This window comes from Lissotriton helveticus, chromosome 9 (assembly GCF_964261635.1).
Source record: "Lissotriton helveticus chromosome 9, aLisHel1.1, whole genome shotgun sequence".
NCBI lineage: Eukaryota > Metazoa > Chordata > Amphibia > Caudata > Salamandridae > Lissotriton > Lissotriton helveticus.
This window is the reverse complement of record NC_136070.1, coordinates 1,056,321,926-1,056,335,625: the sequence shown is the minus strand read 5'-3', so window position 1 is coordinate 1,056,335,625 and position 13,700 is coordinate 1,056,321,926. Positions and strand designations below refer to the sequence as shown.

The 13,700-nt window shown below is 44.5% G+C and overlaps 1 protein-coding gene across 2 annotated transcripts in view; it reads right to left on the bottom strand.

Moving 5' to 3' along the window:
- Positions 1-13,700, bottom strand: part of VGLL4 (vestigial like family member 4) — a 343,498-nt gene that overhangs the window by 129,564 nt on the left and 200,234 nt on the right. Inside the window, exon 1 of one of the 2 annotated variants that reach the window (XM_078661407.1) lies at positions 7,284-7,855. The exons of the other annotated variant lie outside the window; for it this stretch is intronic. Within the exon in view, the coding sequence (XP_078517533.1) occupies positions 7,284-7,365 (82 nt within the window). The 5' untranslated portion in view covers positions 7,366-7,855. Of the gene's footprint in view, positions 1-7,283; positions 7,856-13,700 lie in introns of those variants that run through there. 2 annotated transcript variants of the gene reach the window in all.

Genomic DNA, 13,700 nt, shown 5'->3' with positions numbered 1-13,700 from the left:
CTTCAACAGATTAAACCATTACATTTTTACATAAACGGTTGAAAAATCACACCACGCCTTTCCATGTGCAGTTAAGGACATGAATATAGGATCCAGCAAAGACCTGTTTTAAAGTCAGCTTTTAATTACAGGCGGGTCTGGGCACTTTTCCGGACCCGGCACACTTAAAGCTCTGGTTAACATCCTAAAGCGTTGGCTGTGGGCCCGACCTACATGTCACTGTTCAACATATAAAGAAATGACAGCAGAGGATGATGTAACAAAAACACCGAGCCGTGCAAGAGAGGACTCGACGCACAAACAAGGCAGGCTGCAAAGCCAAGTGCAGACCCTGCTGTGATTCCGAGATTACAAAAACGGCAGGTAGGAGGAGGAGAAATAAGGAAATGCATGTTAGTGCCACGCGGGCTTTGCCCCCGGTCAGCGCCCGACACTGCTTCCCAGGTATCCGGAAGTAACAAAAGAATGATGCAATATTTTCACATCAATGACAAATTCGAAATGTGTCAGTGTCGCTTGCCCAGCCAGGAATGCAGGGGTTCGCCTGCAAACTGCCAGGCTGAGGGAAGCCGGGAAGGAAGCTTGTGCAGTGCCTGCTGGCAAAAAAACCGACAACCTCACACACCACATGAACAACCAACCCCTAAAGATAACTAACTCGGCCCACTGGTGAGCAGCACTACATATACAGCAGAAAAGGCACCCTTAGTATTACACATGATTGTGCCACTTTACTGCCTCCTTGGTCACTGTGATGCCATCGATCAAAGTGGCACTAGAAAGTGAAAAGAAGCTGTGGAACCCGGGGAAAGAATGATGAGCTATCAGGGTTTTACTAAACTTTTTTTTTTCTTCAGAAAGTATCTGCAGCAAAATAAACGAAGGGCAAATTGAACACGTAAATAAAGTAATCAACAAACTCCAACAAAACAGTCGAAGAGAAACCCAACTCAACATAATTTACTCAATAACCAGCAAAATGCATTCGAGCAGAACCTGCCACAAGCTCCCTTGGCTCTGGAGATCTATGATCACGACTGAAATGTGCTTTCACACTAATTAATCCTTTACGAAAAAGGTCAAGTGAAGCGACATTGTAAAGGTAATAAAATAAACACAGAGAGGCAAATGAAAGGACTACATATGATACCAAAGTCATCAATTAACTGCACTGTAGCCAAAAGCGCAGGAAGCCAACACAATGACCTTTAGTTATGGATTTCGACCAAACTGACTCCAGCCAACAGGGTCTGGTGGCTCAGTGGGTTAATGCATCCACTCCAGAAACCCGAGTACGATTTCATGGCCAGAGGTTCGAACTCTGACAGGCCCACTCAGCCTTTTGAAGTCGATAACATGATTTACATTCTGTTAGGTAAAAATAAACGCCTCTTTTCCAGGGCCAAAAAGCTCCAAGGTGTGACCACGTGCTTTACAAATACATGTGTTATAGTTATTACGTGTTTTATTCCACCTTCTGGTGTATGGAACACAATTGTTATTTTGCTCTTGTTTATTCAGTGCACTTTGTGCTATTGTTAAGGCATCACAGCACACTCCGGTTAAACTTTCATATACTACCCCTACCTGCAAAGCACTCTTAACAAGCATTTGCAAAGCTAACAAGTCTCGCCTTTAGACATATTGGCTCTGCCAATGCCCTTTGTTCATGCTGTACAGAATCACCAAAAATGCAGATGCTACACAGCATGAACAAAAGGAGGAAAAGACATTATGACGTGACCACATTACTCTGTATGGTGTACCAATGTGCGAGGACATATGATTGCAAGCGTCATCACATTGGCATGCCTCCAAAACAGCATTTTTTTTCTTTTTTAACTTCTTACCAATCCGAAATGGATCTGTACATTTGAGAAAAGTAACACGATAGTGCCCTTTTTTGTTAAGTATAAAAAATATACAAATTTAATTTTTAATAATAGGACTGTCAGGTTGGCAAGCAATGGAGGAACAGCTGGGGGCCAGTAGTATTAGGGGCGGTGAGAGGCACGGCACACTAGAAAGATGCACTGTGAGAGATAGGTGCATTCTGGTTGGACAGATTGATGGGGAGAAGCACACAAGCGAGGGAGAACAACACAGTGCAAGGGGCGAGAAACACATGCTAGAGACAGTAAGAGAATAGAGAAAGAAGCACATGAGAGAGCAACTGGAACACACATGCACACGTATGTGGTGCAAAAAGAAAAAAGTTATCTAAAAGTGAGCAGTGGAAGTACACAGGTAAGGAGGACATGCTGAGGGAAGGGATGAACACAAATTGGACAAAGCAAGCCATCGAATAAGAATAAAGCCAATGAGGGCAACAATAAAGGAAAACACAGTTAAGCAATGGACAGACTTAGATTCTTGGTCAACTGACAATGGGCTTTTTTTCCAAGCTGCCTGACTCAATCTAGAAACATCTTTATGAAGCATGCATCTACCATTTCTGAGGGCTACACATCACAAAAATGAATATTATACAATTTAACCTAGGAAGGCTGTGCTGGCCTTGCTGGAATTCGAACGTGCTACCCTACAGATCACAGTATGAGGTCAGTGGGGACTATTTAACTCCTTAAACCAATTTGCATTGACTCACTGCCCATATCATTGACAACCATGTCCTTCAATGAAATATGCAACTTTAATATTTGTATTTCTGTCTCCGTACAAGTCCAATTCCTCACCAAGCACACTCCATTTCCATTTCTAAATGTTCAAGCCATTTGCCAATGTACTTCCTTTTACCATGTAGGTGTATGTAGGAAATGCTTTATGTTCCTGATAAATAAAAATATAAACACTAGTAGTGCCGGATTCTCATAGTTTTTCCCCTACAATTATCTTACTCACAGAAATTCTAGAGTAAAACACACCTAAATAGGGAGTAAGTCACGTTTACTCACAGAAATAGCTTTGTGAATTGGGCTCACAGTTCTCGGGTGCGGTGCACGTATTTCAAGCACACCCATATCCCGCCAATATGCATTCGTTGTGCGACACAGAAAAACCACTGCTATAGCTAAACAACTGTGTCACACTTAATTATGACCCAACTTGTTTAGTACTGTAAGTATGACCTACACAAGGCATTTCCTGTTGAAAGAAAGCACAGATGTGTCCAAGTTATGTATGACAAGCATGACCACGTGGTAGACACAGGTGACGTCATCCTCCAGAGACTTTCAATGAAAAAATTTCACATATCTGTATAAAGAATAGGCGTGGGAATTAGCAACATCTGGGCAGTATTTGGTAAGGCGTGCTTCCTAGCTGCACACACCCACCCTCTCTACACCCTTCCTCCTGTATCACTATCCAGCAAATGCTACTTCAAAACTTTCCATTCACTGGAACCGAATTATTGTATCCATTAACTAGATACACCAATTCACCAGCTCCTCCTTATAAAACTGTGATCAAGTTTAAAGAAGAGATTTAAGACCGCCCAGAGAAAACAGGTATTTAAACATGTATTATCCAAATCACAAAGGTGACCCGTTTTAAGGTTCTATAATGCACTGTTACCAGTTCCTCTAATGTGCAAGTGTAGAAAGTCCTGCAAGGCCCCAGGAATCCTTATTTGACATTACTGTAAACTATATCCTTAAGACCCGTGTTATCACGGACTGCGTCTCCAGCAGATAGGTCAGTTATTACTAGATAGAGGTGTGTGTGGGATGGATAGGAAGAGAGCAATTGAGAAGTCTCAAGAGTAAACAAGACCAGCATGCCTTGTGCGTCCGCCCATTCATGTTATAGTGCTCTGACGCCCAAGGGGGCCTCTTTTACACTACATAAAACTATATTCAAAATATGCACAGTTGCATATTATACCTTTTGTCTGTGTGCAGACCCACCACCTGCTCTAACACTTTCTCATGCTGCAGCCAAATATCCGAAATAAAAAGGCCATCCGCTACCAGCTGATGGCCAAGGTTGCCATACGACTTGAAGCCCCAAGAGTACAACGCTCCAGTCCTGGGCGTTTTGGTAACAAACCATTGTGTCCGAGTTTTGAATTAAACAAATGAATAAAGATCAACAGACCAAAACAATACACAATAATCATATCACTGCAAAAGATGTATTTTTTTAAATAAATAATGTAAACATGTCTGGTGCATATAACAAGCTGAAAACATCAGCTATTCAAAAAATATGTATTGAATTTAACAAAAATTTATTTTAACAATAACTTCCAAGCATGAAAAAATTATACACTATATCTAGAAGTGGACACCCACATAATGTACAGTGTTTGCCTCTTAATCCTTATCTCACAAAGATAAAGTTTGAGTTCCACTAGATCAACTGCAGTGTACCAGGACTACATCTCCCAGCAGAATGCAGAGGGATGTTAAATAAAAATCCAGAACTACTAGAGCGCAGCATCCTTGTGAAAGACCGGTAAGGTAACCTTACTACAGGGCATGTACTACTGAGAGGCCTCTGTAACTGCTCTGCAGTAGCCAGAAAGAATTCTCTGCAGTTCGCATATGGTTCGACGCTGAGCACAGAGGCCGTTTTGAATTACAAAACTACGTGGGAGGATTTTGAAATGGTTATATATGTGGCTCCAACTCCTAACAGGATTTACATCAGAGCAAAGATGTGGCAAGCATGGGAGAATTTACTCATCAGCAAACCACGCCCACGAAAGGCCAGTCGCAAGCACCAGTTCACATGCCTGCCACCACGCAGATATAAACACCTCTCCGGCAGTGTTGTCACTGGGAGGCCCAGCCTGGCTTTTTTTTTGATTGGAAGACTTATTTATGTAGGATGTTTTAAACAACGTTAAACTGCATAATCAGTAAAACGGTACCAGATGTCCGAATCCAACAGCGAGTGCAAAGAATACTGCAGGGACTTGGGCAACCATCACATTTTTCTAAACCACGCCTTGCGAGTCATTTCTCAAATTAAAAGTGTACATGAAAAAAAATCAGTAAGTGACTCTCGCTGGCGTTGTGCAACAATAACACTACGTGTGCCAAGGTATCAGAGAAAGCGATCAGAGGAAGCGATCGCAGGCGCTTGGAGTGGGTTCAGCCTTCAGGAAAATGGTCAACGTAAACTGATTCTGCAATCACTACAATGTTTACAATCCACTGAAGTGCTGCAGTGTTTGAAAAAAACACTTCACTGGACTTTGAGCATTTTACAGCGCTTTCCGTATAGTAAGAATAAAGGAAGTTTTTTAACACTAGATCTGCCTGGGGCCGAACTACCAATATATACAAAATGTTTGTCCGGAGAGGAAAGGGGATATTGAATATACCCGAAATACTAACTAATACTGGACATATAAAAACTGATCCAATTAATTCTTGTTTTTACTGGAACTGATATGGAGGAGGGGTTACTACTTTTGGACACCTAGTGCATATGATGCGTCGCATTGATATGGTATTTGTATGGTGCTTTTCAAGCCGCCCTTGAATACCCAAGCCTTGCATTTTCGAATAAATGCATAATTATCAGTCACTCTAACCATCTGGATTTCACCCATGTGTGTCTGCTAGACATACTACAGCTCACTTGGCCGAAAGAAAATGTGCACGTCGCCAGTAGATCAAGAATAAAGTTAATTTCCGGCATGGCTTATAAACGTGTGCGCCCAAATTCCACAACCTATTTGCCTTCATAAAACAAACTTTAGTCGCAACTGTTTCCAGCCCCCTAACCCCCTCCCATTTAGTTTAGCTGTGGGCTCTGCACAAATAAATAAAAGTCCAACGAACAGGGCCTTCCTTTTCTTTCTGCAAGACCCTTATTAAGCTCAAGTTTACGCCCCCTGAGTAGGGGGGGTCGGTGTGGTTCCGTGTCGTCAGAGACTGGCGCTCTGCGGTGACAGGGAAAACACTGCCCCCGCCAAGAAGAGTTTGCTCAGCGGTGCCGTTTTCTCCGCCCTCGACTTGGCCATTAGAGTCCCTTCAAGCTGCACGTACAAAAAAAAACGCACTACGTTAGGAAGGGGAAATATGTGTGCGCCTCGAAGTCACCCCAATCTTCCTCAAAAACTAACTACAAACACCGGCCCTCGCACCCCAGAGCCCCGCGTGACGCACGGCGGCCAGCCAGGCAGAAACAACCCGCGCATGACACGGAGAGACGTAAGAGAGAGTGGGCCGGCGGCGCGGAGCGCTTCCCACAAAAGGCGAGTGCGTGCAGACGGGGCGGTAGGCGGGGGAGGCCCATCCTTCAATGTCAGGGCTTTCTCGGAGCCCAGCAGGAAGCGTGAGGCCAAACAAAGGGCCGGTCTGTGCCTCGCCATACGGGGACGCCTGCAGACAGCGGAGCGGCCTTTGTTGTGCTGCGCCTCCTGACCGGCCTCTCACCAATATTTACCACTGCCAGGCACATGGCTCCGCTCTCTGCTTCTGACCGGCAACCGATATCTAACACATGACCACTTCGAGCACTCTTAACACTGTTCTGCAAAACTACTCGTGCCTTGGTATGCTCAAAACATCAAGACTGTCGACAGGGCACAGTAAATACAAGTCTAGAGAAAGACCGCACAGCTTTCGAATTTCGGGTACTGCATAAAGGAGAAACATGGAACAGGCTTTCATGTGCAAGGTAAAATCTGTTGCCTACTTTCAGAAAAGTGACGATCTTTCGGATTACTGTATAAAAAACACAAATATACATTTTAATGTGCAAAGTCAAAAATGTCCTACTTTTTGAAAGTGGCGAACTTTCGGATTACTGCATAAACACAAAAGCACAGTACAAAAGCATAATTTGATTTCAAAAGCAAGTATTTTGTCCGAATTTGTGAGAACATTCATATTTGTCAGCTTCAATGTAATTTTCTTTTTCGAAATCCATCTACAGATACTACTTTGACAACCTATTATACATATATAGGTGGACATTAAACTCGATTTTCATGCACGAACCATAAGAGAATATATCGCAAATGAAGGAGAAACCAGTTACACGTAACCGACACTTCTCTGCCCAGTGTTCTGACACTTACACTGAATGCAGACGTATTTAGAGGCGCTCTCAGTGCCCCGCAGTCAACTATCCGGTTACTTCTATCTAACTTTGTATAAACAGGACCTAACTTTGCTTTCCAAAAAGGCAGTTTGAGACATGAAGCAATCGGCTCACTAAAATTAACATCTGCCGGTTCGGTCGATTTAAAATTATGAATGTTTCACCATGAATAATGTTGCTCGGACAGATCATCTACAACTGAGGGGAAAAAGAAATAAACCGACAGCCCCTGCCCTTTTTAAACACCCGGCCAGACTCACCATCGTAGCACAGAATGCCGATGTTGTTGTTCATCTTGTCCAGGTACTGGTAGTTCAACAGGTCCATCTTCATAAACAGCATTGATCGGGCGAGCAGCGAAGACCAGCTCGTGTGCTTTTTCACCCGGAGGCGGAGCGCGGAAGGCGGCAAGCGTCGAGCTCCAGGCTCGGTCAGACACCCCGACAGCGAGAGGCCCGGCCTCCGACTGCAGGCACAGAAGTAACGCGCAAAATAAACTTCAGCCAGCGACGGCGATGAAACACCCTTCAAGGGTTTCAGGGTAAGGGGGCTGCGAAACAAATTCTGTTTATGTCGTCGATACAAGTTACGAGGTTGCTAGAAGCCTTAAATCGGGTTGTTGATATTATATTTTTTAAAAAGCGAGCAAAGATATGAGAGGACAAAGGCAGAGGGTAGTTGTCCTCGCAGCCCGCTGCAAGTTAAACTGCTCTGACATGCAGGCTATGCTAGGTATGGCTCCTATGCGAGGCAGCTTCCTTTCGGGCGGGTGGGGCGAAGTGCGCATGCGCGCTGTATCCCTGGAGCGCCTCAAATGTCAGGGATATTTTCTGCACAGGATCAGCCTCCCGGCTTAGTGTGTTTGAAAAGGAAGAGGGGGGCGGGGAGCCCGTACAGAAGGGGCCATGTCAGAGCCTGACAGGAAGCAGCGTTGGCAGAGCAGGGCTGAGAAACAGAAAAAAAACAGAGAGGCCTCTCGCAGGCAGTGAGTGGGGCAGAAGTCTGAAAGATAACTCTGTCAAAAACCTGGCTTCACCTCCCAGAAGAAACACGGGCCTTTTCCGAGTAATGGGATTACAAAGAAAGTTCCTTGTTTTCTCTCACGGTTCAGTCCTTTTGTTTTCATATCTTTTTCCAACACCTCAAAAACCCGAGCCTCTTAAAGTAACAATGCACAACTTACGCACCATATGTTCTGCAAATATATGCACAGTGATAGGCACAAACAGAACGGCTTGCACCGATTGCCCTTTATGTCAGATAGAAACGGCAATATTATTTTAACGCAATTCTCTGACATAATCTTTAATTTAAACTGAAATATCTTGGAGTGGGTCAATGTGAAAACCTACCAACTGCATTCACAGTGCTCTGCCCAGCCACACTAAAAAAATAACGAGTTAGCGCGAATAACTTGTCCTCAATGGATACCGTGACTTTACAACACATTGATATTTACATTATGCTCTTTTCTAACTTGAGTAAGACAGTTACGTCATTTGCTGTCGTCAGTACATTTTATTGAGCATTTTTACAATTCTTCACACATCGGGGAGGAGGGGGCGGTCAGAGAACTTAGTATTTCATGACGATCATAAAACTGCTCTACTGCGGGATCTAATTACAAAAGGAAGGCTTTTCAAAAACTACTAAAAGACAAGCATTGACAAAGCCAACAGAGCTTGCATATGGGTAAGCTATTGGCTTTGGCAATGCGTTTTAGCCATGCTGTACACCAGAGTGGCTGCTATTGAGCATGGCTATAAGTTAGTGGCGTGAGGTGGGCCTGGGTAGAGTGGGGTAATTGGGGCAGAGTGTAGTGGAGCAGAGTGGAGTAGATTGAAGTTGCATGGGGTAGATTGGATCGAGGTGGAGTGGATGGAGTGGGGTAGATTGGTGTGGACTGTGTAGATTGGAGTGGGGTAGACTGGGATGTAGTGGGGTAGATTAGGGTGGAGTGAAGTGAGTGGAGTGAAGTGGGTGGGGTAGGGTGGAGTGAAGTGGGGTACACCAGAGTGGAGTAGATTGAAGTGCGGTAGATTGGCGTGGGGTAGGGTATATTGGAGTGGGATAGATTGGAATGGGGTGGGTTGGTTTGGGGTAAATTGGGGTGGGTGGAGTGGGGCAGATTGGGGTAAATCGGAATGGGGTAGATATGGGTGGGGTGGGATAGATTGGAGTGGGGTGGGGTAGACTGACGTGAGAAGGAGTGGGGTAGATTGGAATGGAGTAGGATAAAGTGGAGGTTGGAGTGGGATAGATTGGAATGGAGTAGGATAAAGTGGAGGTTGGAGTGGGGTAGACTGAAGTGGAGTGGGGTCAATTGGAGTGGAGTCAACTGGAATGGAGTAGGGTATATTGGAGTTGAGTGGATTGGGTTAGACTGGAGTGGAGTGGGTTAGATTGGAGTGGGGTAGAATGGAGTGGGATAGGGTAGAATAGAGTGGAATAGAGTAGAGTGGGGTAGACTGGTGTGGAGTGGATTTAGGTAGATTGGAGATGAGTGGGGTGGGGTAGATTGAGGCATATTGGAGCATAGTGGGGTAGACAAGGGCAGAATGGAGTACAGTAGATTTGGGTAGAGTGGGTTAGATTGAGAGGTGTGGGGTAGACTGGAGTGGAGTTGGGATAGATTGGGGTGGGATTGAGGTAGAATGGAGTGGGGTGGATTGCATTGGAGTTGACTGGAACGGAGTGCAGTGGATTGGGGTAGGTTGGCGTGAAGTGAGTAGATTGGATTGATTTGGGTGGGGTAGATTGGGGTGGGATAAATTGGGGTGGGGTAGATTGGAGTGGGAAGGGGTGGACAGGTGGTAATTTGGAGTGTAGTGGGGTAGATTGAAGTAGAGTTGAGTGGGGTAGACTGGGGTGGAGTGGAGTGCAGTAGATTAGAGTGTAGTGAGGTGGAGTGGCACAGAGTGGAAGAGCATAGAGTGGAGTGATGTGGGGTGGCATGCAGTAGAGTGTCTTAGAGTAGAGGGGCATAAGGCGGAGTGGCATGCCATGGAGTGAAGTGAAGTAACGTAGAATGGAGTGGCATGCCATGGAGTGTCACAGAATGGAGTGGCATAGCATAGAGTGGAATACCCAACACATATGACAAGATAAGAACAATGTTTAAAAGCCTGTTTACAGAAAACAAGCACTCAGAAGGATACAGTAAACAAGAAATACTCCACTGGACAAACTCAAGCTGGGTAGCCTAAAACAAATTAAGACAGCAAAAAGAAAGCAAGCAAATGTGAGTTACAAACTACAAAGCCATTGGTCAGCAATGGGGGGAAATGCATTGCCAGGGAAGCTTTCAGAATGCCCATAAGAAGTTGTTAGCAAACCAGAGAGATGCGCAATCTAAGCTTCAACAAAAAAAGCACGCATGTAGCAACCACTCCTATAACAAAAAAACTTTTTCCTTGTCCAGCACTTGTATCCTGTGAGGGTTGTCCAATTATTTACCATTCGTTGGCATGGTCACTCATTTGATAGGTTCTAATTCTTTAGCCATTGTGGGCTTCTCTTCCTCTTGTTGGCTTAGTCCCTCCCCTGGAGCATGGCACAATTCTGTATGTGGTTCCACAGCTTCATTTTTTGGTGCAACTTTTTTCGTTTTGTTTAAACACTATGACAGTGCCTGTGTTTTTTTTGCTGTATCCTTCATGTACCAAAATGCCGTGCTCGCTGCAGGTTTGCTTCCTCCGTGCCCTTGTGTGCTTATCCCACCACATACATTTTTTGCCTGTGTTACTTTCCCCACACCCTCCTCTTGAATCTTTTTGAATTTTTTGTTGAGCACCGAAACCAAATCAACAACCAGAAAAAGACGCTTGTGTCCTACAAAATGATGATGTCTGGCCATCTATGGATTTTTTCATTTTTTTTTAAAAGACACTCTGTACCGTAGTAGGGATCCTGTACAGCAGGACTGGAACAACTGGCAAAGTCAATAGGTCTCCAAAGAGAAGAACTATTGGCCTTTCCAATTCTTGCTGCTTTTTAGGTCTGATTTTACTAACATTATATGCTTTAAAGGCAGCCCTCTTCATACTTTTGTCTGTTACTGTGCCATTCATTTTTCTCTCGCCAACTACAACTCACAGAATGGGGCAATAGCTCAGTCAACCTCAGCCATTCACTAACTTCATTGTGAGTGATGGCAGGTTGCCTTTCAATAAGAGGCAAACACTTACACAAAAGTAGTTAGCTCCCTTTAGTCAAGGGACTAATACGGCAACGTGTGCCTTTCGAGACTAAAACATAGTTTTACTTTAGGCCAATGTATATTTTGTTAGACTGATCGTAGCCTGGAAGCTTTCACAACAGAGCTTTAAAAAAACCCCATGAAAGAACAAGTATAAAGCGTGAAAGCCAGTGCTAGAACTACTGGATTTGCCAATGCTTGTTTTATGAAGCCACATGTTGCCTGTGATAAGCTTGGAGTTATGTATGTGTATTGCTCAGTTGCACACGTTCTGCAGAAAGTAAAGAACAAGTACGATGGTTCTTGAAAGGCCATTTGTATTATATCAGGTAAAGTACCCCTCCAAAGCATACAGGTGCTTCCCATAGACCATCAACTATATGGATTCTATAGGAGCCTACTTCATGCTTTGGTGTGGCCTCTACTTGATATAGTATTTCATTTCATCCCCCAAGCTTGCCCGTAGCCCCAGCAGGTCCATACAGGGACGTTGCAATGGTCAAGTCATCAGGACTCTCACTGCCGCTTACCTGAATTACCTCGAAGGAAGAGTTACATAGTAGTAGGAATATGGCTTGCGCTGAGAAGGGAGAGTCACATCTCCAGCCAAGGTCAAGCCATGCTGTGGTCAGGAAGGGGTGGGGGACTAGAGTAGTGCCCAGGTGGAGGTAATTGATTGTGGTAAGGCAGAGTTTAAGAACTGCAGACCAGACATAGTATTTTCAAATTCAGCAGCACAAGTTGGATGCTGGTCGTCAAGGACACGCTTCTCATTTTGAGTGCGATACCAGAGGTCTGTTCTTGGAGGAAAAACGTTACACAGGCAAGAGAAAAGACAAAAAAGGCAAATGGTTCTTGTGGTTAAGTAATGAAGGGATATTGGAGATAGTCATGAAGGAAGTGGAAGACCATGAGGTTTTTGAAAGCAGATGGTATGTCGCCCTTCTTCAGCGGAGTGTTTAGGCACAGTGCAGAGTTGCCCGAAAACTTTTTTACAGATGCTAAGGAAGGACTTGGAGAAGTGAAAAAGTTGAAGCCATGGAGATGAGGATGATCTGCATGAGCTCTTTGAAACGAGCAATGGCAAAGGTCTTGTCAAAGTGGGAGCTATTGGCATTGTCAATTTCTTTTAGCCATGTTGTACAGCAGCATGGTTGAAAGTTATTAAAAAAACTGTTATGACGCAGCCAGCCTTGACCGTGAGGGGCAGTGATTTGTTTAATTAGTATGGATTATTCTCTGTTTTCACAAAAAATGTATAATTATTTTATCACAGAGCTGAAGTTTGCAGTGTTGGCCCACATGAAGACAGAGCCAAAAAGTCTTTGCAGATCAGGGAGCGGAGCACTGTTTGTATCATCTTGAAACCTGTTGACTTGACTTTGGAGCGCTTTTTTCTGGCAGGAAAAGTGGAGGCAAGCAAAGAATGGGGAGATGGTGGGGTTGGACCTGGCAAGCAACAACTGAGGCGGGGAGCGCTGGACAAGCACATCACAGGAAGAAGGTGAGGTGGCAGTGTAAGCAATAATGTAAGTGGGGGGATGAAGAGGGTGGAGGTAAAATGAAAAAAAAGTATCTCTGAAACTGGTGAGATGTGGTAGGACTAGGGTGACCAGACGTCCCCGTTTTCCCAGGACGGTCCCCGTTTTTGGAGAAATGTCCCCGTGTCCCGACACTTTTCTCCAAGTGACTCAAATGTCCCCGTTTTCAATCAGTGTCCCAGTTAAACACCGAAATGTCCCTGTTTTTCATTGTTCCGGTTGAGTATGCGCCCGCATGCTCTCTTTGCACTGGCGTTTGCTAGCCTGTGATGTTTTATTGATTTTTGGCAAATATATGCTATAGTCCTTAAAAGTGTAAATGTAATAAGAAGTACTAATGCTGCTGTGTAAAGGAGAGTGGTGCCAATAAAAGACCTCGGATTTGTTTTCTGTAATGCTTCATCTCGGTCTGTGGAGGGAGCGGTCATTGTAGTCCTTTTTCTATGTCTTTGACAGCTGTCAAATAATCCTACTTTTATGTCGATGGTTACTGCAAACAGTAGTCCTACTTCTATGTCTATGACCTGTCCCCGTTTTTTATTTTGAGAATCTGGTCACCCTAGACTGCACAAAAGAGGCAGTACTTGGGCCATGCTCCCAGGGTAGGGACAAAGGCGCGAAGAGGAAGCAAAGCCAGCACTCGCTGACCTAAGGGAACAAAGGAAATGAGAGTGATGATTAAACCAACCAATAGTAAACAAAGGGTGGGCTAGAAGCCCTCTGTAAGTGAGCAAAATGGCTTGCAAGCGACACTGCAATGACTGTCTCAGACAAGACATAAGGTATTTGGTGAGGGTAGGAGAGGGAGGGCAGAGTTAAACTATCAAGGAAGTGAATGTACCTGCCAAACATACTGAAGGGCATAAAACAATCGATAGATAGTGCCCACAAAACATTTAGCGGCACTAGGGTGAAGGGAGGAGAGTGGTTAAGGAATG